This window comes from Sciurus carolinensis, chromosome 13, assembly GCF_902686445.1.
Source record: "Sciurus carolinensis chromosome 13, mSciCar1.2, whole genome shotgun sequence".
Lineage (NCBI taxonomy): Eukaryota > Metazoa > Chordata > Mammalia > Rodentia > Sciuridae > Sciurus > Sciurus carolinensis.
Genome location: NC_062225.1, coordinates 55,750,980 through 55,775,247, shown reverse-complemented (window position 1 = coordinate 55,775,247; position 24,268 = coordinate 55,750,980). Strand labels below are relative to the sequence as shown.

General features: G+C 44.2%; 1 protein-coding gene and 1 non-coding gene across 2 annotated transcripts in view; both read left to right on the top strand.

The window, feature by feature from the left end:
* The first annotated feature begins 12,627 nt into the window (after positions 1 to 12,627).
* Positions 12,628 to 24,268, top strand: part of Ttc7a (tetratricopeptide repeat domain 7A) — a 118,401-nt gene continuing 106,760 nt past the window's right edge. Inside the window, exons 1-2 of the mRNA XM_047521937.1 lie at positions 12,628 to 13,102; positions 19,212 to 19,375. Of these exons, the coding sequence (XP_047377893.1) occupies positions 12,916 to 13,102; positions 19,212 to 19,375 (351 nt within the window). The 5' untranslated portion in view covers positions 12,628 to 12,915. The remainder of the gene's footprint in view (positions 13,103 to 19,211; positions 19,376 to 24,268) is intronic.
* On the top strand, positions 18,664 to 18,736 carry Trnas-cga (transfer RNA serine (anticodon CGA)). Its single transcript has one exon. It is a non-coding gene; the product is annotated as a tRNA-Ser (tRNA).

Genomic DNA, 24,268 nt, shown 5'->3' with positions numbered 1-24,268 from the left:
TCAATTGAAAGTAGCACCCCTGGGTTCAATCCCTGGTGTCAAAAAAAAAAAAAAAAAAAAAAGTCAATGGGAAGACACAAAGTGGCTTTTGTGGATACAACTTCCAAGTCCTATGTATTCAGCATACCAGTTATACAAAATTCCTTTCTTAGAAACCATTCTGCCTTGGGCTGGGGATGTAGTTCACGGGTAGAATACCTGGCCTAGCATATGCCAGGCCCTGGGTTCAATCCCTAGCACTTAAAAAAAGAAAGAAATCATTCTGTCAAGTTCCTAGATACACTGCAAGAGTACCACCCAGATGTCAGTTAGGAGTCCCTCATTACCTGGAAGTTCAGGTATAATGGGATCAGACCTAGCCAATTCCATAGTCTGGAAAAGTCTGAGCTTGTCCCATAATTTCTGCTCATTCCCAGTAATTAACCACTCTTCCACTCATCAACCTGGATACAAAAATCAGCATCTCCAGTTAGGCACAGTGGCACATGCCTATAATTCCAGCGACTCCAGAGGCTGAGGCAGGAGGATCACAAGTTCAAGGCCAGCCTTAGCAACTTAGTGAGACCCTGTCTCAAAATAAAAGATAAAGGGTTGATGATGTAGCTTAGTGGCAAAGTTCAATCCCCAGCACCCACCCCCCAAATCAACATCTCTTAGCATTCCACTCACAGAAAACTCACTTTCCCCTGAGCATATGTGAACTGTAGAGACTTTACCGAAGATTTACCACCTCAGAGTGGGGCAATGCTAGATGGCCAGTGTAGGTCCACAATATTTACTGAGTACCTGCTGTTGCCCAGGTACTGTGTTAAATTATGGAGATACAGAGTAAATGACATCTAATATCCTCAAGGTACTTACTGTGTAGTTAGGAAGAGAATATAAGATAACAGGTTAAAACTTGTTAAAGACCAGGTTGCCATGGGAACACACAGGTGGGAAATTTAACCTGTGGTGAGGGTGAGGGAGTCAAGGAAGACTTCCTTCTATGAAAAACTAGAAGAGCGCATAGATGAGCCTTCTCATGAATGATGGTCCAGTTTCAATCTGCCTGGGTTGCACAGAAAATCTCAAGCCCTGATTTTTAGAATAAGGTGATGTACGATTGCTAGAGTTCCCAAGCATCTACAAAAAGCAGTGGTTGAAATCCTTTCAAAGGAAGATAAAATCATCCTAAGTTTCAAATGATTTTTACAGTAATTTTTCAAATGCAATGTCCTGTGCAATCAAAGACAACTAGACACAAAGAAATGAGAGAGCATGGACAAAAACTAGAAGAAAGAACAATGAACAGATTGCAGCTTGAGAAACAGGAAGTATCAGAGTTTGTGAAAACAACTCTACTTATTATCTTCAAAAAATAAAAGCCAAGTTTGAAAATTTTGGCAAGTAACTAAAAATTATAAAAGGTTAACAGTATATTAGAAAAAGGAGTGAAGTCTAAATTTCTGAACAGAAAAATATAGTAAGAAGTAATGGGTTTAACAATTTAGACACGGGAGAAAAGAGTATCAATGAATTTGAAAATAGGACAGAGGAAACTATCTAGAATGAAGTAAATAGAGGCACAGAAAATTGAGGGTGAGAGTCTCAGAGAATACAGTGAGAAGGCCCCATTAATGTCTAGTTGGAGTCCTGGGAGGACAGGAAAGAAGGAGCAGACAGTATTTGAAGAGATACTGGCTAAGAATTTTCCAGAACTGCTGAAAGATTCCAGGTCCAAAATCAAAAAGAGTAACAAATATTAAGCAAAGTTAAAAGAAATCTTTACTAGGCACATTAAAATAAATTTGTGAAAAACCAAAGAAAAGGAAAACTATTAAAGATGGGGGGGGAATTTTCAAAGAAGTAATAATAGATAGTTGACTTTTCAATAGCAATAATGGAAGTCAGAAAATCACATGATATCCTCAAAGTATAAAAGAAAACTGCCAGCTTAAAAAACTATGTCCTGTTAAAATATCCTTCAAGAGTAAACATGAGTTTTTGTTTTGTTTTGTTTGTTTTTTGGTTTGGGGTTTTGTTTGTTTGTTTGTTACCACTGAGCTTCATTTCCAGACTCTTCATTTTTCATTTTGAGATAGGGTTTCACAAAATTGCTGAGACTGACCTTGAATTTGTGCTCCTCTTGCCTCAGTTTCCTGAGTAATTGGGATTACAGGAATGGCCCACCATGCCAGACCATGAGACATTTTTAGAAAAAAAAAATTGAGTGATTTGTACACCAACAGAAACACTTGATTAATTTTCTTCTGTTGCATAACAAATTACTACAAAGTAAATGGCTTAAGTCAACACTCATTTATTATCTGATGGTTCCATAGGTCAGAAATACAGGTAGGGATCAACTAGTTGCTCAGCGTATTACAAGTTGAAATCAAGGTGTTTACTGGGACTGGGGTCTCATCTGAGGCTCAAGGTCCCCTTCCAAGATCATGTGATTGAAGGTATTACCTAAAAAATAGCTTAGGTTTGAAACCAGACAAAGTATATTTTCTGTATAATACAACTACACTAGGAAAAAACTAAAAACCTCTGAATTTATTATGAAATTAAGTAACACTTCTAAATAACACATCAAATAAGATATCACAAAGAGAAATTTCAAATTTCCCTGAGCCAGGTTTGGTGGCATATGCCTGTAATCCCAGCTATTCAGGAGGCTGAGGCAGGCAGATCACAAGTTTCAGGCCAGCCTGGACAACTTAGCAAGACCCTGTCTCAAAATTAAAAAGTTTGAGGACACGGTTCAGTGGTAGAATGCTTACCTAGCACACTTAAGGCCCTAGGTTCAATCCCTAGTAAAAACAAAAACAAAAAACATTTTGAATTGAATGTTAGCAAAACTTTTTATGTATTAATAATTGTGGGATACAGCTAGTAGGAAACTTAGAGCCTTAATAAATATATTAAAAAATAAGAAAGTTGAATATTAATGAGCTAAGATATTATTTCAAAGAATTAGAAAAAGATATGGGTTATCATTTTATTATTCACAAAGATTCACTGCCAATCTCTGAGTACTGGAATTAAACTTAGTCATATTTCTTGGTTTGGTCAATGGACTACCCACAGAAATGCTGGGTCACATCCAGGCAGAAATTTTAAGAGCCAAAATATGTTAAACCATACCATCTCTTTTCACTCTGTCATAACCAATAAATGTTCTAGACAATGGCCACTTTGTGAGTTTGAGCCCTAAAGGGAAGACAATTTGGAGAACCAGCCAAACTGGGTAGAACAGGTAGCAAGAGTGAGAAATAAAGTATATTGTTGAAAACTTGGAGACATAGGGAGACTGGTTGTTACTGGGGCATAATCTATCCTTTCCTGGATGTTACAGAAATACCGAAGAAACTCAAACACAATAAAATAAACAAAATAAAGATATCAGAAAAATTAATGAAATGGAAAATAACATGATAGAGAAGATCAACAGAAACAAAATTTGGCCAGGTGTAGTGGTGCATGCCTGTAATCCCGGTGGATCAGGAGACTGAAGCAGGAGGATGACAAATTCAAAGTCAGCCTCAGCAACTTATTAAGGCTCTAAGCAGTCAGTGAGACCCTATCTCTAAATAGCATAAAAAAAGAACTGGGGAAGTGGTTCAGTGGTTAAGTGCCTCTGGGTTAAATTCCCAGTACCCCCCCAAAAAAGAAATTTGTTCTTTGGAAAGAACAATAAAACTGATCAATGCCTAGTAAGTTACCATGAAAAATTTAAAAAGAGAAAAGTACAAATAATATCAGAAATAGAAATTCAAATATAACCACCAATTCTATAAACATTAAAAAAAAAAAAAGGATTGTATTTTTAACAAACTTCATGTCTAAGATGTGAAAAGCAGATGTCATGGATTTATTCCTAAAAAAAAAAAAATATGACTTACCAAAAATTGACCAAAGAAGAAATAGAAATTTGAAATTCTATAATTCTTTAAAGAATTGAATAAATATTTTAAAACCTTTCCATAAATAGCTAAAGGGAAAATAATGCTTACCATATACAAACTCTTCAAAGAATGAGGGGAAAAAAGGCATACTTTCTATTTAAAAAGCTAGAATAAATTTGATATAAAAGTCCAATTAGTCAGTTCCAGATGAGAAAATTTTTAGCAATGTCTTCTTCATGGACAAGAATAAAAAAAAATTCTAAACCAAATATTGTATTGACAAAGCAAATCAAGCAATATATAAAAAGGAAAATATAGTGTGACCTTTGTGACAAATGGAATGAAGGCCTCCAAAGATGTTCATGTCCTAAGTACTGAAATCTTTGAATGCTATTTTCTATGGAAAAAGGAACTTTGAAAAGGTGATGAACTTAAGGACCTTGAAGTGGGGAGATTATCCTGGATTTTCCCCATGAGCCCAGTGTAATCACAAAAGTCTTTATAAGAGGGACACAGGAAGATCAGTCAAAGAAGAGATGTGACCCATGGAAGCAGAGGATAGAGTGATGAGCTTGAAAGATGAAGGAAGGAGCCATCAGGTGAGACAGGAAAAAGTAAGGAAATGGATTCTCCACTGCAGCCTCGAGAAGAAGCTCAGCTCTACTGACACCTTGATTTAGTGCATGAGATCCACTTTGGCCTTTTGACTCCAATAACTGTAAAATAATGAATACATGCTGCTTTTTTTTTTTTTTTTTTTGGTACTGAGGATCAAACTCTGGCCTTGCGATTGTGAGGCAAGTACCCTATCAGCTGAGCTATCTCCCCAGCCTGCTGTATACTGCTTTAAACCACTAAATGTGTGTTAATTTATTACAGAAGCCATAGGAAATTAATACAACTCGGGATCTTGCGCCAGAAATGCCAGGATAGCTTAACATTTGAAAACTCCAGCATTTTACCATATTAATAGATTTAAAGGAGGAAAGTTATACAATGATCTCAATAGATGAAAAACAAATAATTGTAAAATTCAACTTTAATTTTAAAAAGAGAAATTTTAACGAGGATTAGAAAGAATTTCCTAAAAATGATAAAGGTTGTCAGAAAGTAATGTAATAATGACCATAAGAGCCAGCAGATACCTTTGTGTGGTAGAAGGTCATTTTTGGGAAAGGGTTTACTGGGGGCTTCTGGGATGCTAGTATAAAACCTTATTACTTGACCCTAGTTGGTGATTAAAAAGAGTTTACTTTATAACAATTGTGTTTTATGCACTTTGCTTTAATCGATATTTTTCACAACAAAAATATTTTTTAAAAAAATAAAGAAAAAAAGACTTGAAAAACAGAGAAACTATGTGTTTTAGCTTCTAACTATCATCATAGAAAGGCCTAATACTCAAAGAAGACCTTAGAAGCAGTGGGACTGGATATCAACCAGCTAATGCAAACAAACTGCAAAGGCTCTGAGCACCTGCAGGCTGGGACGACTTCTGTCCCTCAGGATGGCAGTAGTTGGACAGAGAATGGGGAGACATCATGGGTGCCTGCTCTGGGGAGGGGACCATGACAGTGGTCTTGCAAGAGGATATAGAAACCACCTAGGAAAATCAGAATTCACCAGAGACCCCAAGAAGCAGAAGGGTTGGGGATGGTGAGGTCAGGAAGTGGTAAGTGCTGGGAAGGATAGTAACTGCAGTATCAAACAATCCCCCCAAATCTCAGGAGTGGGTGGGGATAAAAGACTCCAGAGCTCTCATCTCCCAGGCTTGGGAACACCTATGACATTCTGGGATTCTAAAAGTAACATAACAAATAACCTAGTGCCCACTCTGCACAAACACAAATAATTCATGATTTTGATGCTTCCCTGTGTAGGACTTTGTTATTGCTCAGCCAAATGATTACATGCAGTTTTCCTGGCACTTGTCAAAGCAAAAGACTGATCATCTAACCCAACCCCGGTAGAGTTTTAATGTCAACATTTGAAAAGGCTGATTCAGTACTAATAAGTAACACCATGGATAAGAAATGCTATAGTCAGTAATCATGGTCATAGATAAAAAGTCGTTTTCCAAATGTAAGGATTGCAGAACATGTGACTAGATTGGAAGGGCAGTTAGTCAGTCTGTGTTGTATCACATGTACTGATGATCTTGAGTGAATGAAATCACTGTTGACCATAGTTACGGTTTAGATATGCAGCGTCCCTGAAAAACTCATGTTTTGGAAACATGATATCGTAGGTAGCAATGTTTAAAGATGAAATGATTAGATTATGAGAGCTGTAACCTCATCATTGGATTAATCCATGTGATGAATTAATATTTGAATGGCCCACTGGGTGGTAACCGTAGGCAGGTGAGGTATGGCTGGAGGAGGTAGATTACTGTTGTCCTTGGCCCCTGCCCCACCCCTCTGCTTTCCAGCATCCATGAGTGAGGAGCTTTCCTCTGCCATGCCCTTCTGCCCTGATGTTCTGCCTCACTCAGGCCCAGAGCAATGGAGCCAGCTAACCAAGGACTGAATCTCTGAGACCATGGCCCCAAAATAAATTCTTCCTCCTCTAAGTCATTCTCATCAGGTATTTGGTCAGAGGGATGAAAAGCTGACTAACACAACCATGAAGAAAGGGGAAATTCACATACAAATTTGGAATTTTTAGGGTGACAGCAAGGTAGGGTATCATGAAAAGCAGAGTACTGCTCAGAAATCTAGTATGTGCTGAATACACAGGCTTTTCAAGGATCCCAGATGACAAATATGATGGCTCCAAATGGCAAATATGAAAGAAGAGGCCAGAGTAGAAGATGGGGAAGACATCTCCTCAGTGTTATTATTCCACTTCTGGGTGGTTGGGAACATTTGGTGGCTTCCAACCTACCTACTCACAGCCACCATGACAGCTAGTATAAAGTGGCTTTAGTCTGGTGCAGTGGCTCATGCCTCTAATCCCAGAGACTCAGGAGGCTGAGGCAGGAGGATCACAAGTTCGAGGCCAGCTCCAGCAATTTAGTGAGATCATCAGCAACTTAGTGAGAACCTGTCTCAAAATTAAAAAAGTTAAAAAAAGGTCTGGGGGTGTAGCTTAGTGGTAGCCTCTGGGTTCAATCCCCAGTACCAAAAAAAAATAGGAGGTTTAATAGGAGCAAGTTGATGTTGTAATAGTCATACATAAAAATCTAATTTTTATGTCACTACTCAGGAAGAACAGAAACTGTCTACACCCAAACAGCTTATTGTTGACATTGACATAGTTTTACTATTACAGGAAACTCTGGCCCAGGATGATGAAAATTGTAAATAATTTTATTGTTTTCTGTAGAAGTTTCAAAATGAAGCCATTTAAATGAACTTTGCAATTTTTCAATAGATAGCATCAAACCATAGTTTAGTCTTTGGAAGCCTCCTCTCCAAGCCCTTGCCTTGTCCTGTCCAACAATCCTAAACTATTGTATCATGATTCTTGCTCAATCCTGATCAACCCCGTCTTTGGAAGAGCTGCCTTAAAATAGACCCAGTACATTGTAAATATTCCAGTTTTCCCCTCTCCATTCTAGAAGCTGCTATGACTCTCTCAGCAAACTCAGGATTATTATTACAAAGTTGTCTTGATAATATTTTCATGGAGCCAACATTCAATTACTGAGGAGCAATTATTGACATCCAATTAAGGCCTCTTGGCCACTGCAGCGTAGGATAACTGATTCAAAAATAAAGCACCCCTCTGAGGTCATTGAGCCTCCTGCCTGGGGCCTTTATGAGAACTTTCCTCAGACTTATTTGCAGTGACCTCTCCAAACTCTCCTGCTAGGAACTACAAGTTCCCAAAAAGTCGAGCTGCAAGGCTTGGGCCCCTGAGCTACAGGAGGCACAAGAAAGTCTCAATTCTTCATTTCCAGGCTCTCAAGGGTTTGTCTCAGTGTAAGCCACAGTCTGTGCCTTCCTGAGACCAGGCTTCTCCTTCTTATGTGGATTTCGGCTATATCCAAATAGCCCAAATCCTCCACTTACTTTCTAAGTAGCATCATTCCATGATCCAATAGTTTAGGATTGTAGTTTAGAATTATTGTGACCACTTAGGAGAAATTTTTGATCTGAACAAAATTATTCATTTGAGAGGTACTTTCGAACAAAGGAGGAACACAATTCTAAACATCCAAGGGGCTTCATTTTTTTTTTATTAGCATGAGAAAGCATCCAAAAGAAATATGCTTCAAAGTTATTTCCTTAACAGAATCCCTTGGCCAAAGCAAAATAAAAATGTGAGCAACTTAGACCTGTCTTCTAGATCTCCCCATATTCCGGCTCACACCTATCATTCCTTTTCCCCCACCCAATGCACTTCCATTTCTCTCTGCCCCACCTCTTCCTCTGGCCCATGTCCCTTTCCTCCTGGGACCCACAGATACACCAAAGTTCACTTACCTTTTTTTTTTTTTGGATACTGGGGATTGAACCCAGGAGCACTTTACCATTGAGCTACATCCCCAGCCCTTTTTAAAATTTTTTATTTTGAGACAGGGTTTGGCTAAGTTGCCCAGGCTGGCTTCAAACTTGTGATTCTCCTGCCTCAGCCTCCTAGTCTCTGGGATTATAGACATGATCCACTTATGATGCCTCACTCACTTACCTCTGATAAATCTCATTCAGAAAAAAAAAAAAAAATTCTCTATGGTGGATTTTAAGCCCTGGTTTCATTTGCAGCTAAAAATTATTGTCTAAGACTCTTTGAGGTCTAGATAAGGTGGAACATTGCAGAAGAATCTGGAATTATGTTAGGGACATATAATCTAGAGCACCAGATATGACAATTAATTCATATGCTAGTAGAAGGGCCAGATGTAAAAAGTTCAATGAAAAAGTCAAAATAGGAAGAACCTCAATAGTGACTGAAAAGAGCATAGATTACATAGGAAACCAAAGAGGTTTTAAAAAGCTGTATGTGTTGATCAAGGTCTTGTGGAAGTATCTTCAGTGCAAACAGATTGTGCTCTGATTCAGTTTGTCAAGATAGTAGTCTGACCTACACTTTGGTGCTAGGTCGTTTAATACCTAGCAACAACCTTCAGTAGTATTTGATCCTGAAGCAGATGTGCCAGGCGTCCTAGAACTAAGAAACTAAAGAAAAAAAAAAAAAAGTGAAAAGCAACTCTCCAGGGAAGTTGCTCAATTTCCCATTTTACCCACAAGGAAACATTTCTCTAGAAAGTAAAGGATAACCTTACAAATTTCTGATTGATATGAGTATAATTATATCAGTGCTATCAATAATATCAGTAGTAATAATAATATCAATAGTCATTCTCTCCCTTTCCCTAGAGTACCAAACTTAAAAACTATTATATGCTTGAGGTCTCAGTGTTTAACAATTATAGATCTGTGGGGCACTTTCTTTGGTGTCTTTTTAGATCAATTAATCAATGACTTTGGTGTCTTTTTAGGTCTAATTAATCAATTTGACATCTCTAAGGAAAATCAACAATCTACCTGGGCTGCTGTGCTTCAAAGTTCACTGAGGACTGAGGTGCTTTCCTATTTTTCTTTTCTTCTTTCTTTTGGTACCAGGGATTGGATCCAGGGGCACTCAACCACTGAGCCACATCCTCAGCCCTATTTTTTGTTTTTTAATTTTGAGACAATGTCTTGGTAAGTTGCTTAGGACCTCACTAAGTTGCTAACGCTGGTTTTGAACTTGCAATCCCCCTGCCTCAGCCTTCTGAGCAGGTGGGATTACAGGCATGCACCACCATACCCGGCTGTCCTCCTATTTTTTACAAGTACTCAATCAGGACCCCAAGGGCCTTCAAGTGCCCTATTATCCAATATCTGGATAACTTTTCCTTGGGTCCTACAGATGAGGTGAACTCTAAGACTGATGGATCCATCGGGTTTACTCTTTTAGCTCAGAGAGGGCCTGTGAGCTCCATGGACAAGATATCAATTTGTCAAAGAAAAGACAAAATTTATCCTAAGGAGGTATATCCCTTACTCCAGACAACCACATGTGCAAAATGTTCTCAGCAATAAAGACAATTATGAGGATTCCTGGGCCACTACAGACAGTGTGGTCCCAACTTTTCTGAAATCTCCATGTCATTGCTTGACTTGAGTCCTTGGTAACCTTATCCCTGAGAATTCAAACAGGAATAGGCTTTTCTTGAGCTAAAATTAGCTCTTCAATACTGTGTCTTTCTGGGCCTACCTACATATCATAAACCTGTCAACCTGTAAGTATATGCCAGAGTTCCCCAAACCCTTAACATTATGAGAATCACCAAGATCAATAACTTACCATAGCCGTTCTCTTGGTCCTATGGCAAAAAACTCTCCAACTTGTCTTCTGCTGACTTGATTTTAGGATCTACTTTAAACCCAATGGTCTGTCATGCTGTACAATTTTCTTGCTTGCTGAAAATACACATTTCTCAGCAACTGCACTTGCCTTCTGTGAATTTCATTATGCACTCAGAGACACTACAAAAAAACTATCAGGCCAAGACTCTTCCTTTCTGTTGTAAGCAATAAATTGAGCTTGGTTTCTCACCATCATTTTGGTAGGACCTTCAGTGATCTGGCTTATGATAGCAATCTTCATCAGAATTTGTCCTAAACTCTCATCTGAAAAGATTAAAAAATAACAACCATACTTTCTATTTGCACCCCCACCCCGGGCAACCAAGGATTGAACCCAGGGAGTTCTACCAGTGAGCTACATCCCCAGGCTTTTTGATGTCTTATTTTGAGACAGGGTCTTGCTAAATTGCCCAGGCTGGCCTGGAATTTACCATCCTCCTGCCTCAGCCTCCTGAGTAGTTGAGATTACAGGCTAGTGCGCTGTGCCAGTTCTGTTTGCCTTTTATATGAGCAAATGTTATGGATGCAATCACAGCTGCTGTTTGTTCTCATTCCTAAAATCTCTCACTCCCCTAAAAAATGATGGTCACTACAGAATCAGGGTCTTGTCCCTATAGGAAAAAAGCTGAGAAGGGATCAAGTATATGGAGGAACAACTTGTTATAAATCCAAAGCATGAAGGCTGTATTCCCTACCTCCATGCCTACACGTATCTTGGGGATGTGGTCAAAGAAACAGGCAGTGATTTCCTCTGAAAGTCAGTTCTCTGGTGTTCTGCAATATGGGAAGGGGCTGGGGCAAAGGAGTGGGAAGAAAAGAGGTTTAAAGCTGACTCTTTTTATCAACCCTGTGATTCATTCCTGCGCCAGGACTCAGTCCCAGGAATGCCAGGCCAGGGGCAAATCACAGTGTGTTCTCAGGCTTCTCTAATCCAACCTCTCTCCAAGTGAAATCCAGTTCTGGTGACCATCAGGGGCAGCCAAAGGGTAACAAAAACCAGTTTGACAGGAGTAGGCCAAGAGGGGTTTATGGGCTGATTGAGTAAATTGTCTCTAAATTCCAACTGCCAGAGCTGTCCCAATTTTCTTCCATCTATCTATCTCCTGGCTCCTGGGGGTTGACAGCAGCACCCAGGAATAGGAAATTCTGTTCTCCAAGCAAGGAATGGAGCTGTACTTGGAAGCCGGAGAAGAGGGTATCCATAGGGGAGTTGGGGTTATAGGGACAGGAAGATCCTCACCAACAGACAACCCTCCAGAAGCAAAGGGCCCTATGGGGCTAGATACAGGAGTCTAGGCTCCTCTTGATATAACCACCTTTCCACTGTTACAGTTTTCCCCGAAACATGAAGCAGCAAGTTTTCTGGTGTTGAAATGTATTCCCAAGGGAGGCATAGTGAAGGCCTCTGACTGGGGTAGGAAGTGGTCACTTTCTAACTCCTTGAGGCTGAACTTAAAAGCTTGCTGTGACTTGTTGTCTTGTGGAACCTTCAGAATGGGTCACACAACACGTGATGCAAGTACAGGTGTTTGGGTTCTTTTGGATCTGCTGTGGTTACTTGACTGATGTCATCAATCCCCGCGTTGGTCTGTGAGCTGTGGTCACACTGGGGCCGGGGTCACCGTAACCGGTCTTTTACGGTAATCCTTTGAATTTCCGGGCACTCCACGTCGCCAGGCTAAGCCCTGCTAGACGCACCATGCAGCTCTGACCACAGTCTTTTGACCCCAGCACGAAGAAATAGGTAAATATCAAGTTGGAGAAACAGCTTGGAGCCTTTAAGAAATCCAGGGCAACAGAGATTCAAGGCGATCGGCTAGTGCGGAGGAGTTAAATCGGAAAAGAGGAACTCCGCTGTTAAAAAATAAAGGAAAAACCTCAAGGACTCGGAACCGGCCCCTTTGCTCCGGGGCACCACCCGGGCAGCGCCAAGAGCCCGCGCGTTCCACGAGGCCCGGCGGGTGCGCGCCAGGCCCGTTCCTGGGGAGGCTCGCTCTCCCGGTTGGGGCGGACCAGCCGGCCTCTCCCAGGATTTGTGACGTGCGGGGGGCAGCAGCGGTGACGGGGCCACCACACAAAGCCGGGGCTCTTGGCCCGGGATGGGAGGGGGCGGGGGCGGGGAGCAAGGCGCCCCCGGGCGCCCGGGCTCCGCGCAGCATTAAAGTGAGCTCCGACTCTGCGGCGGCGGGGGGCGGGCGCCGGGGCGGCCGCGAGCGCCCATCGCGCGCCTGGCTGCTGTGGCCGCGCTGGCCGTCCGCGCGCCCGGCTCTCCGGGGCCGCACCACGCCCCTTCGGGGGTGGAGCCTTGGCCAGGGGCGGGTCCGCAGCTGGCGGCGCCCCGGCTCGGGGCGGGGACTGTGGCAGCAGCTGCAGCAGCGGCGGCGAGAGCGGCGCCGGGAGGTGCTGCAGCGGAGGCGGAGGCTTCTCCTGGACGCGTCCGGACCGCGCAGTCGGAGCCCCAGCCCGGAGGCGCCAGGAGGTGCACTGGGTGCTGCTGCTGTTGCTGCCCTCCCGCAGCCGCCGGGGGCCCCGCTGCCACCAGGGCCCCAGCTGCCTTCTGCGCCCCCGTCGACCCCGCCCGCGTGTGCGCCCCAGCCGGGACGCCGCCCCCGGCCGGGTCTCCACTTCTCAGCCGCACCTCCCATGACAGCGTCCGCTCGAAGATGGCTGCGAAGGGCGCGCACGGCACCCACCTGAAGGTGGAGAGCGAACTGGAGCGCTGCCGCGCCGAGGGCCACTGGGACCGCATGCCCGAGCTGGTCCGGCAGCTGCAGACGCTGGGCATGCCTGGCAGTAGCGGAAGCAACCGACGAGCCAGCCCGAGCTCTAGGATCAGCTTTCTGGACACCGGTGAGTGAGGGAAAGGGCTCGTTCACCAGCAACAAGCTCGCGAAAAGCACCGCCTCCAGGAAGCGCGCCTTGACTGCCCGGGCCTGCGCCGGGCGCTGCCCTACCGGGCATTGCCGGTCTTCCAAGCAGCCGGGCAGTTAGGAAGGTTTTTGTACTCCAGGAGAAAAATCACATGCAAATTGGGTGTTTTGCCCTCTGCCCTGTAAGATCGGTGGGTAGGTAGTTCCGCTACAATGAAATGGTGGTAGCTGCTCACATCCAAGCAGTGCGTTAAAAGGACTCTAGCCTCCCTAAACTCCATCAGGTGAAGGCTGTGTTTGTCCCTCTTTGCCCTCTCCTTTAAACAGAGCTCGCTCCACAGCAGACCGGAGTGGAGACTTTTTGAGCACCATTAGGGTTGTGAAGTTGAGGAAGAGGCCTGGCGAACCTCAGTTTCCTCATCTGTGGCCAACTCAGACCCTGTCCAGCCCAGGCAGTCGGTGACTTTAGCAGTAGGGCTGGTTTGACTGGGCTGGGCCCTCGTGCTGGGGCGGGAAAGCACCCTGATGGGGTGGCGGGAACACCCCGCCCTGTATCTAACTCCAGATCCTGTTCCTAGTGCCTTCCCTCTCAGCCTGACAGCTCTTCCTGAGTCGCCTTCGTATGAGCAGCCACCTAGGAGCTTTTGTTGAAGGAGACAGAGAGTAGATACAGATATCGTTTTTAAAGATTGCCCAGCCTAGAGAAGTCTCTGTGGGGGAGACAGAATGATAATAATAATAATAATAATAATAATAATAATAATAATAACCACTAACACTGATGTAGTGCTGTGTGCTAGCCGCTGACCCCTGTTTGCCCCACTTTGCATATGAAGAAACTGAGGCCTAAAGAAGTTAAATAACTCAGTCATCCAGCCAATAAGTTGTGGGATCAAGATTTGAACCCAGATTCAAAGTACAACCTTCTGATCATTTACACTACCACTTCTCAAAAATGCATATCACAGAGTCCCTACCCTCAAGAACTCCCAAAGTGGATGGGAATCAGGGAGGTGATTGGAGGGAGATTATCTGTTAGATTGTAGAGCTCAGTGGAGAGGAGATGGTTTTAAGGAAGCAGCAGAACTTACACTGGCCCCTGTGTTTGGGAAGGGAAGGCTGTGTTTGTCCAAGGAGGGGGAAGGATGGGGGAGGGTCCTGAGGAGCTTAGTGACAGTCTGAGACTTGGAAGTAGGGTTAGATCTACTTAGGCATGGCACTGAGGGGTGGTGGGCAGAGCTACATTTGGGAGAAGCTGGTAAGCTCCCTCCTCCAGTGCAGAGTGGATAAGTTGCAGGAGCCCTTCTGTCCCCTGCAGGAGTGGGTGGATGAGAATGGGAATGGAGACACCTACGCAGAGGCCTTGGTTTCTGGGTGAGGTGTGGGTATCTGAGTGAGGCTGGCAACACAGAGAAACATACAGGGCCCAAGACAGGAACTGGGGCCTCCTTGCACCCACGTGAGCCATTGTTTCTAAGCTGTTCTTTAAAGGTCTCGACGAGGTTGCACAGTTGATTAATTGGTATCCCTTTCCCAAAGAAAGGGTTTAGGGAGCCAAGTTAAGAAATTGGAAAGAATGAATTCACTGATGTTAAACAGACAACAAACAAACAAACAAAAACGCAACAACAACTGCAGAACCTTCATGTGTGTACCTGCATGTGATTAGAAGGCAAGGCTAGAAGATAAACACCACATTTCTCAGTTCAGGTGACCATATTCTATGGGTCATCATTGGAAAACATTGGTACAACATAAGCAATTATTGACATGGTATAAAGAACTGTCTCTATTTTAAAATTCCTGAAAGCCACTGGGTGCAATGGCACATACCTGTAATCCTAGCAGCTTAGGAGACTGAGGTAGGAGGATCGCAAGTTCAAAGCCAGTCTCAGCAACTCAGTGAGAGCCTGTCTCAAAATAAAAAATAAAGACTGGGGATGTGGTTCAGTGGTTAATCACCCCTGGGTTCAATCCCTGATACCAGAACAAAACAAATCAAAATTCTCTTAAAAACAGCCCTGTGAGAAGGGCTAAGATTTGTCTTCATCTTGGATGTGGGGACAAGACCCAGAGAGGTCACAGAGTATGTATGTGGTAAAGCCTGTGCTCATGCCTGAGTCCCTGCCAGCAAGGCTACAGATACCAGAGGCGGGGACTGGAACCTGGGCTGGTGTCACTGTGGGAACTGACCAATCGAAGGAGGGAAACTGAGGGGCAGTGGGGTTTCTCCTCCCAACTTCTGGGTTTGGTTCTGAGTGACTTTTCTACCACTGTTAAACCCAGCTGCACAATCCCCAACACACATGCACGCACATACACATGCGCATACATGCAGGTGCACACACATGAATTTCTTTCTTCTTCTTCTTTTTAAAAACTGGAGCTTTTTCTGAACATTTCTACAGTTGAAGTTGAGAGAGGTGTTGGAGGCAGGTGGCCTCTTGAGTTTCTGCCTTTTCCTCCCCTGGTTGTGGTTGGAAGGCCCCAGCCTCTGCCGGCCAGCTGCTGAAACCACTGTGCTCTGTTTAACTGAAGGGGAAGGGCCTGGTGTGAGACCTCCTTCCTGGATGGACCCATATTTCCTAACTGCAGACTGGCAGGTTTTGGAGGGGGTAGTACCGTCCTTCAAATGAGGTCTGGACAGGAGACAGGTGGCCTCCAAGTTGGTCCCTGTGACCTGGCGCCCTGAGAGAGGTCGTAAGGGGCTGAGAGCTGAGAGGAGTCAAGGAAAGTAGCTGCCAGAAGCCTTCAAATTGAGAGTGAGGAGATAGGTGACCACACACCTCCTGTGGGCTCTGTGGGACCCACACCCAGCAGGGAGTAGGGTTCAGACAAGAGGATGTCCAAAGCAACTCGCTTATCCTTGGGGGGACAAGGATGTCTTTATCCACCTGAATTCTTATTTAGCAACTGAAATTTAGAATGTTTAATTCCAAAATATGCTTGTGTTCCATAGAGTGGCCAGTCAAAGATAGTGGGATGGAAAGAAGAGGGGAAAAGAAGAGAAGGTGGGGCAGGGAGGAGAAATGAGCAAAGGGAGAAAAAGTGAATTTCAGATACCCACTGAGAGTCTGCTAAACAAAAAGCAAATTGAATGGGGAGGCCGCAGGGAGGGCAGAGCCTCCCAGAAAAGGACCTGAAGTGTTAGTAAACAAATATTCTGCAATTCACAGGTATATGAAAGTGAGAACAATTCTCATCCCTGCCCCTGATTTACTATTAGCTTTCAACCTACTCTTTGTAGCTCAGAGACTGTTCTTTATTTTTAAATTACCAGAAACTCTGCTCTGCTTGGAATGCAGGACACATTATTTTTTGCTTGTGTTATTACTGATGATGACCCTAAGGATATTGTTTATCTTTATTATCATCTATAAAGTGGAATTCATATCTACCTCTTAGGGTTGTACATGTTAAATAAAACTATAATAAAGTGCCTGGCACTTAGTAAGCCTTCATCAAATATTAGTTCCTCTTTTGCAGTTGAAGACACTGATGATTTAGAGCAATGCTTCTCAAATGGTTTGTGGTGAGGGATCAGTTTTGCTGTTTAAATCTCCAATCTGCTGTCCCCTGATACTTTCATAAAATCCAGTATAAATAAAGTTGAAAGAAAAATACACAAAGTACCCCCCTCAATTTTTTTTTTTAATCATTAGATTCAACAGACTCAAAATTACTCTGTCAGATTTCCACACGTGCACTCTGTTTTGCACTCAGTGGTGCCACCGAGGTTGTATCACAAGCACTAAGCCTGCACCTGCCTGCCCACACTGGGCGGCACGGGTTTCGGGGGGCACTCTCCATTACTTTGAGGAAAGGGGCGCGCTGGGACGGAAGCAGTTCCTCTTGGCTTGAAAGCACCGAACCAAGGGGTTCTGGGAGTGCGGGGTCGGGCCGGTGAGCAGTGGCTCAGGCGGGCAGGATGGCGCGGCGGTGACAAGGTGGCGTGGTTGCTGAACGTGTGCAGAGGCTCCACGGGCAGAGGGGCGGGGACACGCTCCAGGGGCGGAGCCTGGGCAGGGACCTGTTCCCTTCCAGTTTTGCCGATGCCAAGTGCGTTGGATGGGGAGAGTCCCGGAGGCGTGCCGCTCGCGATGCCCCTGGAGACTGACTCTTGCCGCCCACCGATGGGCAGCCCGCCCTGCTCCTGGCTGAGATTTGGAAATGCAGATTGCCTCTCGGTCCTGGGTTGACTGAAAGTTTACTTTTGACGAGGTAATATAGTCACATGCTGCAACATTCCCAAAGTACCAGCGAAGAACGAAAAACTTCGCCACGTCTCTGCATGTCTTGTCAGCCAGCAAGGTTTTCAGTGTGTGTGTGTGTGTGTGTGTGTGTGTCCTGTCACCTATTTGTATGTGTAACACACAGTAGCATATTACCGGCACTGTTGTTCACTCTACTTTCTTCCCAGTTTATCTTGCAGTTCATTCCACAACAGCACATACAGAGCATCCTCATTTCTTTGGCTGCAGGGTATCCCTTGTGGACATATCATACTCTAACCTCCTGTTTGGACATAAAAGCTGTGTCTACTTTTCTGCTAGTATAAATAATGCTGCAGGAATTATCTTATGTATAGTTCATTTTACACGTGTGCAAGGGCATCTCTAGGAGTGGAATTGCTGGCACAGTGGAGCTATACAAAAATAATTTTAATATATGTTACCAAATGATCCTTTATAGAGGCTCCACCAACTTGTGCCCTCTCAGTATGAATGATGTTTGATCCAAATACTTTACTTTTTTGGCTATTTCTTCAAAATATTAATTTAAAAAATTTGTGACATAGGTAGTACAGGATCCAATAGCAGGTTTTCTCACAACAAAAGCCTCCTGGGATTTGGGGTCTGAGACTGCTCTCTACAGGGAGTTGTCCCTTAGGAAGGGAAATTCCTCTCCAGAGCCTGCAATTTTGGACCTTAGGCTTTGAAACTGATCAAACCACAGGGGTGATCCTGAGAATGAGGAGGGAGTGGGTCCCCTGGGTAGGTCTGAGGACAGCATCCTGGAAACAGAAAAGATGAGACTGAGAGCATACATTCCTAAAGACATTTGTTGTGTTGGCACTTAACTCCTGGAACCTGATGGCTTCCTCTCTGGGAAGTTGAGAGAATGTGATTGACAGGTATTTATTAGGCACTGACACTGAGTGGCAGATCTGGTCCTGGCCTTGAGTGCTGGGAGAGGGGCACTGAGCACAGTCACTTTAGGCTGCAGTGAAACTCAAACCCCACACAGAAATGTATACCTGGCTTCCATGCCCAAGTCATCTCTGCAGCAGGTAGCAGGATTATGGTGGTCGCAAGACTGGAGTTTTCAGTGTGGTAGGGGGAGGCAGCAAATTCAACCAAGCCATGTAAGCCACCTGCCAGGTGATCAGGTATGCAAATGAGCTATCCTATGGGAGAGAACTCCAGAAAATGCAGGTGCTAAGGATAAGGATTTGCCCTGCTACACAGTAAATGTGCTTCCCACTTGAACCCTGCCTTGACTGCTATGTTATCCCTGGGCCACATTAAAATACCTTAAAAAGGGGATGTGGCTCAGTTGGTAGAGTGCCTGCCTCGAAAGCACAAGGCCCTGGGTTCAATCCCCAGCACGGCCAAAAAAAAAAAAAACCTTAAAAATGGAGAAAACCAATTTGATTACACAGAAATTAGGAGCATATGAAAATGAGTTATAAAGCCACCTCATATACTTTTTATCTTCAATCCTTTCAGATAATCCCTATTTGATTTAAGAACTTAGTACCCACACCAGGGCGTGATTTTAGCCTTCATTTTTTAAATTTTTAAATTCTAAAAATTTGTCTGTAAGTCCTGGGAACTCTGCTGCTTCCCAAATAAACCCAAAGAGGAGATTTGTACTGTGATCATAGTAGAATGCCCCGCCCGCCCACCACCAAGTCTGTTTAAGTTTATGGCAAATGTGTCTTTATTTTCTCAGACCTGAGATGTTCTGTGCTGGGTGGTGTCCTTGGGTTGGGGGTGGGGGGTCCAGGAGTATGTACCATCTCCACATCTGCTTTGTTTAAAGGTGCGGCCCTCACTCCCCACTCTGAACCCTGCCCTGTGTTTCAGATGACTTTGGGAAGCTGCTGCTGGCAGAGGCCCTCCTGGAGCAGTGTTTGAAGGAGAATCACGCCAAAATAAAAGACTCCATCCCTTTGCTAGAAAAGAATGATTGCAGGATAGATGAAGCCAAAAATTATCTGAGTAGCATCCTCAACCACGGGAAGCTGCCGGTGAGTTATCAGCCACAAGCTTGGGCTCCTCGCCTGGCCTGTTCTCTCTCGCCTCCCATCTGCTGTCCAGCCTCTCTGAGTCATTGGGTCACCTGAGTAACAAGTCTCTCTTGAGGGTTGGCCTTGCTCTGTTCAGTACAAGGGTCACAAGCCACATGTGACTTGTCCAGACTGAGATGTGTATGAGTGTAATACACTGGATTTCCAATACTGAGTATTAAACAAGGAACGTAAAAGAGAGCACTCACTTTTTATATTGATTAATTGATTACATGTTCAAATGATAATCTTTTGGATATATTGGGTTAAAGAAACCATTAAGTTAATTTCACTTGTTACTACCTTTTAGCATGTGAATGAATATTTTACTAGAAATTTTTGAATTACACACATGGCTCACACTGGTGACTTAAGTTATATTTCAGTCGGACAGTACTTGGTTATTATATGCTATTTGGGGTTCTTGAAGTCTTCATAGGGAAAAAGATTTCAGGCTGTGATCTAGTTGGAAGCAGTAAAAAGGCAGAACTGACTAGCAAAAGAAGAGCTGCAGAGCTGGACAAGCCAGTTTAAGTCCATGTGCATTTATTAAGTGCCTACTATATGCAGGTCACTGAAGGAAGGTTGAGAAGGGAGGTTACAACTTTTGCTAGACCTTTGCTTTTCTAAGTGTGATTCACCCACCAGCAATGGGGTATTATTGGGGAAGTGCCTGGAAATGCAAAATGTGAACTAGAATCTGTGTTTTAAGATTTCCCAGTGATTCACGTAAGCATCAAAGTTTGATACTATTCTAGATTAAAGTGTATCCTAAGCTATAATAGGGATATGAGTATGTCATTAGATTCAAAGAAGAAGTGATTTTTTAAGAGATATTCCAAAGTAATATATTTACTTTCCTAAGCATTTATTGCAATGTGCTATGTAGCAGGCATTGTGTTATGCATGCCGAGGGCAATCCAGATGAAGAAGGTTTCAGGTCTAGTGGGAAAAATAAGTCTTATGGGTAAATAAATAGCCTTTGTCCCTGGTGGACCGTGGTATATGCTAAGGAGTGTTAAACATGAAGAGGCCAGTGTAAGGGGGTCACTTCCCTGTTGTGAGGTAGAGAGCAGACTCCAGATGATGGTGGTACTAGAATTGGACCCTTCTAGAAGCTGATCTGGGGTATGGACAGATAGAGATAGGGCTGAGTGTTTCAGTCCAAGGAAGCAATAGGTAATGGAAGGTTCCTACTATAAATAATCTCATCAAAGTTGTGAGTTTAGCAGAAATGAAGAGGCATGGTGGGTAATTAGGTTGTAAAGGCATATCCAGGATGGAAAGGTTAGTAGAGCACCAGTTAAGAAGTGTGGGGTTTACTTTATAAGCAGTAGAGGGCTGAGGGTGGAGGGAGAGGGGAGAGTGCTGGAAGTTGCAGGTTTCTGCATCTAGGCAGTGGGAGGTTTGCGTTAGATTAATACTACTTGACCCTGAGCTTGTCCCTTGACCCAGTGGACCTTCCATTTCCTCATCTGCCCATCAAAAGGTTGGACCCAAGTGGTGAGTTTAAAGCTTCTTCCACCAAAACCTCTTTTTATTTGTTTCTTTCTAAGTAGACTCCATTAATAATTTTAAAATTTAAAAATATATCTATGATTCAAGCCTATTATGAAAAATGCAATCAATAAACAAGGAATTTGAATGATAAATAAAGATCCTTGAATGCCACCCCCTCTCTGCCTATTCCCGTCTATCAAGTGGAACACTCCTTGCTGTTGGATGTGTGCCCCACATGCTTTTCTTTATTTACACAGACACACACACACACACACACACACACACACACACACACACAGAGCTTTGCATAGAGCTGTAGGGTACGTATTTGACAAGTTCTTTTCTTCGCTGAAAGCTTTCAGTTGGAGCTTTTTCTGTACCTGAACCCCATTTTGGATTCACTAATTAGTATCCCCATGTATTGTCGTACAAATGGTTTAATCTACTAAATTCCATTAGTTTGTGGGTGGTATTTTTTTTTTTTTTTGGTTTTTAAAATGACTTTTTTTTAAAAGTTAATATGTGCATTACAGGAAATATAAAATATAAGCAAAGAACAAAGTCATCCAGTCACAAGCAGCTTTGTTGGACGTGCCCCTCCAGGTCGTGTATATACCTACACAACATTCCACTTATTAAATGCAAATTTTACCGTGTTTTATTAAACAAAGGCATACATAGGCACCAGTGACATGGAGGAATTCACTGTTATCCAGGCCAACGCCAAAAACTAGGTGTTTATCAAGTAAAATAAAATATTAAAGCAGTTTGGGTAATCTATGTTACTCCCAGAGATCAGGTGTAGCTGGGGTGATGTCTCCAAGTGGAACCCTTGCACCCCAAGTAGCTGTGATGGATGAGGAAAAGTGGGGTGGTCCTGAGGCATCTCCACTCTGGATCATCTCTAAGAGCCTATTCAGCTCAGTTGTATCCAGGTAGGTGATAGCCTGCCACTCGCTAGAACTTCTGTTACTCCCTGAGCTCTAGGCATTGTGGCATCCCGTTGAGTCCTCTTGGTCACCTTCTGCAATGGTATTTCCTTTCTCCCAGTGCTGAGCCCCGAGAAAGGTGATCCCTAAGCCAAGGACCACACTAGCCTAGTAGGTGCAGGACTGGAACCGAGGCCCCGTCTGTCTCTGCATCCCAAACGCCAATGTTCTCTGCCACTCCTTGGTGCTGCCTCCCAAAGTACTGGAAGAGAAATAAAATAGTTACTGAGAAACGTGGATTAACCTGAGGCGGAGGATGGCCCTCCTGCTTTTATAGGTCCTATGTACAGGGAAGTCATTTCCTCATCTGTTCTTTCCTCCTATATGACTGTACTCATGAAGTCATTCTTCCCTTCATATGGGCAGGGCCAGTGAGGGACAAGTAGAATAGGTGACTGATGATCCACACAGCAAGGGACCCCTTGGTGCCACCCTTCTCAAGCTGAGCACCTGCTGGCTGCTGTGTAGCTTCCTTCCACTGGACCAGGTTTGTGGATTCCTGACCATTGGATAGACAGATGAGGAACATTTCAAAATTGAAGTCCCACATAGGTTAGCCAGCTCTTAAAGTTGTCAAGACATTAGAAAAGTTAAAAAAAAAAAAAAAAAAAGAGAGAGAGAGAGAGAGAGAGAGAGAGAGAGAGAGAGAGAGAGAGACACCTGAACGCCAAAGGCAGGCAAAGTGGATATACTTTCAGGACTTATGAGTAGCTTTCTAAATAGCACACACTTAGTAATTTAGGTTTTTTGTGTTTTGGTTTTTTGTTTTGTTTCGTTTTGGTTTTTTTTTGGTACTGGGGATTGAACTCAGGGGCATTCAGCCACTGAACCACATTCCCAGCCTATTTTGTATTTTATTTAGAAACAGATCTCACTGAGTTGCTTAGCACCTCGCCATTGCTGAGGCTGGATTTGAATTAGAGATCCTCCTGCCTCAGCCTCCTAAGCCTCTGGGATCGCAGGCATGCGCCACCACACCCAGCTTACGCTTAGCTTTATTAAGAGTGTTGCTCTTAATTCTCCTCCAGCTTGGTAGAAGCTTTGTTGTAAACTGTCATTGGTCCACTAGGAGCCACCACTAGCCACACCCCATCGTCATGCCCTGAAATGTGTCCTTCTGAGCCTTGCTGTCTCTTGCCCATGTTCAACAGAAGTGGATAATCATAATAATTACTCACACCCTGTGTTTATCTAGCTCCTTTCTCAGGAACAGTTCAAAGCAGTCTTCTGGACTTTGCCCTATTAATGCTCTTGGCATGGTCCTGATGGGGTGTGAGGAGGGGGTGCGTTGTGTCTCCCTCACCAGCGAGGACAGCGAGGACTGAGCAGGGAGGAAATGAGACCGTGGCTCGAGACCAGTACACAGAATGGCAGAGTCATTGCCTGGCTCAGAAGTGCTGTAGACTGCGCCCTTCTGGATGTGTCATCTGTGGCCCTGGCCCAGGAAGTGGGTGGCTTCTTTGGGGAATAAATTCTATTTCAAATGCCCTTGAAAGATTTAGCCTTTGAGAGTTAGTCAGTAGTCAGAGAGGGCAGACCAGTTGGGCAGGGCTGATGGGGCCTAACTGGTAGAAGTGTTGTAGGGGTTCAGCAAAAGGGTGCCCCTGGTGCTTACGTAGGTTTCCTGGAGGAGGTGAGCCTGAGCAAGGCTCAGAGGTGTTAGAGGATCTGGACAGGCTGAGAAGAAGGAGCCCTGAGTGAGCAAAAGCAACAGAGGAATGTGTTTACAAAAACCAGAGACCAGGAGGGAGGGAGACTTTGGCTTCCCTGGGGCCTTGCTTTGCCACACCTTGCTTCTCTTAGTGGGCTTCCTGAAGGCAGTAGATGATGGGCAGTGCTAGAGGCTCCCCCTGGAGTCACAGGTACCCCTAACTCTTACCTCCCCACAGGGAGACAAGGGAAGTACCTTCCTACCAGTGACATAGGCCAGGGCTTGGGGCCAGAGCTGCATCTCCAGGGAGCTTTGCTGACAGATTGGTACCCTTGTGGAAGGGCAGAACCAAAGGGGTTATGGGCAACTGAGCACAGAGATAGAAGGAGGGGCTGCAGATGGCCTCACATGGTAGGGGACCTTGGAGTGGGACTGGGCCCATGGCCAAAGCCAGGAGTGGTCGAGCCCAGGGCTAGCTCAGCCTCAGTCAGCAGCACTGGATGCTCTGGCCGTGAACACAGCCTGCACAGGGAAGGTGTGGCGAGGGCTGACCAGACCTCCTGAGGCCCTGAGAGTCCTGGTTTGGGTGCAAGCAGCATTTGAGAAAGTTGGGGAAAGAAAGCAGGTTTGAATTCAGGCACTTTTGGCCTCTTGGACTCTGCCCTTTGTTCCACTTCTGATAAGATGAGGACAGTGACCTGACAGGCCCTTCCC